The sequence below is a fragment of the Fukomys damarensis genome, unplaced genomic scaffold (assembly GCF_012274545.1).
Source record: "Fukomys damarensis isolate Sample0158 unplaced genomic scaffold, DMR_v1.0_HiC HiC_scaffold_12, whole genome shotgun sequence".
Classification (NCBI taxonomy): Eukaryota; Metazoa; Chordata; class Mammalia; order Rodentia; family Bathyergidae; genus Fukomys; species Fukomys damarensis.
The window spans coordinates 17,844,723-17,848,438 of NW_022900924.1; the positions used below are offsets into that span (position 1 = coordinate 17,844,723).

A 3,716-nucleotide genomic window follows, 5' to 3' on the forward strand; every position below is an offset into this window, starting at 1 on the left:
TTTTTTTTTTTTTTTTTTTTTTTTTGTCGCGGGGATTGAACTCGGGTCCTTGTGCTTGCAAGGCAGGCGGCAGAACCACTGAGCTAAATCCCTGGCCCCCCAAGTGCTTTTTATTTGGAGACAAGGTCTTGTTGACTTCCCCGTTTTAGGCTTACACTTTTGATCCTCCTTCCTCAGCCTCCCGGAACAATGGGATTAGTTATGAGAATTCTTAGGAAAAACAAGGGAGCCCATCGAGAACTCGGGTCCTTGTGCTTGCAAGGCAGGCGGCAGAACCACTGAGCTAAATCCCTGGCCCCCCAAGTGCTTTTTATTTGGAGACAAGGTCTTGTTGACTTCCCCGTTTTAGGCTTACACTTTTGATCCTCCTTCCTCAGCCTCCCGGAACAATGGGATTAGTTATGAGAATTCTTAGGAAAAACAAGGGAGCCCATCGAAATGCTGTCAGAAGGCCTATGAACAAACCTGGGTGTTGTAAGGAGATCGCCCACTGCTTTCCTCAGATTCTCAGAGGTCTGCTCTGGAGTGTAACCTGGCTCTTGTCACGCCCCACTCTTTCATAGAGAGGGGAGGGCCCTGCCCAAGGCACTAAGGTAAAGTCAGGTCTACTACCCTCCAGGACAATTTCAGGGCAACACTGGTTTTGTGTTTAAGGTTCTAAACTGAATAATAACTCCTGGGTGTGGTGCTGCACCCCTGTTGTCCCAGCACTCAGGGAGGCTGAGGCAGGAAGATCATGGGGAATTCGAGGCCAGCCTGGGCTACATAGTGAGATGCTGTCCCAATAAACAATAATAATGAAAGCTCGCTTTTCCTGACCTTTCAACTGTGTGGCCAGCACTATGTATTTCATGTGGATTAACTTAATTCTCCTCACAACCCTTTGAGGAAGGTACCGTTACTTCCATTTACAAATGTGTAAACTGAGGCAGAGAAAGTTCAAAGACCTGCCAGAATCACACAGCCTAGCAAAGGGCTGAGGTGAGAGTTGGGAGCCAGGCAGGCTGGTAGAGGAGAGCTCAACCCTGCCTGGTGCTGTTCGGCAGACATTAGCATCAGAGGCAGCAGGGCTCTGTAGAGAATTACTACCCTGCCAGGCTGGGTGCACACCTGCAATCCCAGCCACTTGCTGTCTGTGCCGCTGAAGCAAGCCCAATCCCAGCTACTTGAGAGGCTGAGGCAGGAGGATGGCAAGTTCAAGGCCAGCCTGGGCAACTTAGTAAGACCCTGTTTCATACTCATTAGAAAGCTAGCATACATCTGAAATGCCAGCACTTGGCAAGGCTGAGGCCAGAGAATTACAAGTTAAAGACCAGGCTGTCTCAAAATAAGTACTCTTAGAAAGTTCTGGAGGGTTTAATCCCCAGGACCACAAAAAAGTGGCAAGGTATCGTGGCTCACCTGTAATCCCAGCACTTGGGAGGCTGAGGCAGGAGGACTGTAAGTTCGATGCCAGCCTGGGCTACATAGTGAGTTCAAGGCCTGAACTATGCAGCAAGACCCTATCTCAGAAAAACAGAAACAAACAAAAAGCAGGGTGCTGGGGGTGTAACCCAGCGGTAGAGTGCTTTCCTAACACCTGTGGCCCTGGTTCAATCCCCACTTGATGCTTTTACTGTCATGGGTACCTGGGCCCTCATCCCCTGGCCTCTAGCTGGGCCCTGGCAGCATGCACGCTGCCCCTGCACTAAATCTGATGAGCTGGCTACTTCGTGTGAAGGTGATGTGTGGGCCCAGGTGACAGGAGCGGGTGGCACGCCCCAGATTATGACCCTGGTGACCCCAGGTCTCCAGGAACCAGAGATCAGTGGGAACAACCCCTCCTCCCCAGGAGACAGCCCAGGTCTACTGGGCTTGAGCCTGGCTTTTCGGGGAAACCTCTCTGGTTCCTGCTCGGTGCACTCCGCTCCTTCTGAGAAAGGTCCGATGAGGGACCTGGGGCTGGCCCTGTCCAACACCAGCCTGCTCCTGGTCTCCAGCGCGGGGCAACAAGGAGCAGCCCTGCTTGGGTGTGAGAGGGAGGGACTGACAGTGGCAACGATGCTGGAACGTGCACACGTTAGGCAAGCACTTTGCACTTTACTACTGGTATTTATTTATTTTTTTTTATTTTTTGTGCCGGAGACCAAACTCAGGACCATGTGCTTGCGAAGCAGGTGGCAGAACCACTGAGCTAAATCCCCGGCCCTACTGTTTTTCAATGATAGTAAAATGTACATAATGACCGGTTTACTACTTTAGCCACTCATGGTGGTTGGTTGGCAGCTGCACGCGGACCATGACTACCCACTGCCATTTGGGAGATGTCTCCCGTATTCCAGGAACTCACTTTTAGTTGTTAAGATAATCCTGTGAATTAAGAGGCTATCCCTGCCTTACTGGTTAAGCTTTCTTGAGGATAGCCAGGTGTGGTGGTGCATGCTTGTGACCCAGCACTCAGGAGACTGAGGCAGGAGTATCTCCACAAGTTTGAGACCAGCCAGGGGCACATAATAAGTTCAAGGGCAGCATGAAATGCATAGTGAGACTGAGACCCTGTCTTTAAAAAAAAAAAAAAAAAAAAGAGGGCTGCAGATTTAGCTCAGTGGCAACACACTTGCCTCGCAAATGCAAAGTCCTGAGATCCGATCTCCAGTTCCAAAAAAAAGAAAGTTGAAGCTGAAATGTTAAATGATTTTTTTTAAGGACATTAAACTCATGGGCTCCAAGCTTTCTTTTTTCACCAGTTTTCTTTGCCCTTCTGAAAACTGGGTGAATAGGTTTTATTAGGCCCTCCACTCTCTTTGTGACACCCGGAATTGAACCCAAGGCCTTTATACTGAAGTACATCTCTGGTCTTTTTCTAGTTGTTGAGACAGGGCTTTACTAAATTGCCCAGGCTGGACTTGGACTTGAGATCTTCCCACCTCAGCCTCCTGAGAGCTGGGATTTCAGGTGTGCACCACCACACTGGGCTTCACTGTCCACGGGTCGGGGGAGCAGGATTTGAGCGGGGCTCTCTCCGCTCCGCCATTCAGCCCGTGGCCCGTCCCCTCCCTCAGGTGGCCATGGTGGAGGTGCAGCTGGACGCAAACCATGACTACCCGCCGGGCCTGCTCATCGCCTTCAGTGCCTGCACCACAGTGCTGGTGGCCGTGCACCTGTTCGCGCTCATGATCAGCACCTGCATCCTGCCCAACATCGAGGCGGTGAGCAACGTGCACAACCTCAACTCGGTCAAGGAGTCGCCCCACGAGCGCATGCATCGCCACATCGAGCTGGCCTGGGCCTTCTCCACCGTCATCGGCACGCTGCTCTTCCTGGCTGAGGTTGTGCTGCTCTGCTGGGTTAAGTTCCTGCCGCTCAAGAAGCAGCCGGGCCTGCCCAGCCCCACCAGCAAGCCGCCAGCGGGTGAGGTGGCCGCCAATCACGCCGGGCCAGGCGGCGGCCATCGCCTCCACCACCATCATGGTGCCCTTCGGTCTGGTCTTCATCGTCTTCGCCGTGCACTTCTACCGCTCGCTGGTCAGCCACAAGACAGACCGACAGTTCCAGGAGCTCAACGAGCTGGCCGAGTTCGCTCGCCTGCAGGACCAGCTGGACCACAGAGGGGACCACCCGCTGACACCTGGCAGCCACTATGCCTGAGCCCTGGGCAGGGAGCCTGGGCCTCAGGGGCACAGAGTGGCAAGAGGCTTTTGGGGAAACGACTGCACCTTGAGACTTTGCTTGAGAGA

The 3,716-nt window shown here is 52.9% G+C and overlaps 1 protein-coding gene across 1 annotated transcript in view; it reads left to right on the forward strand.

Annotated features, from left to right (window-relative positions):
* The window catches only part of Orai1 (ORAI calcium release-activated calcium modulator 1), a 10,906-nt gene extending 7,190 nt beyond the window's left edge, over window positions 1-3,716 (forward strand). The window contains 2 exon segments of the mRNA XM_010604401.3: window positions 3,042-3,406; window positions 3,408-3,716. Of these exon segments, the coding sequence (XP_010602703.1) occupies window positions 3,042-3,406; window positions 3,408-3,627 (585 nt within the window). The 3' untranslated portion in view covers window positions 3,628-3,716.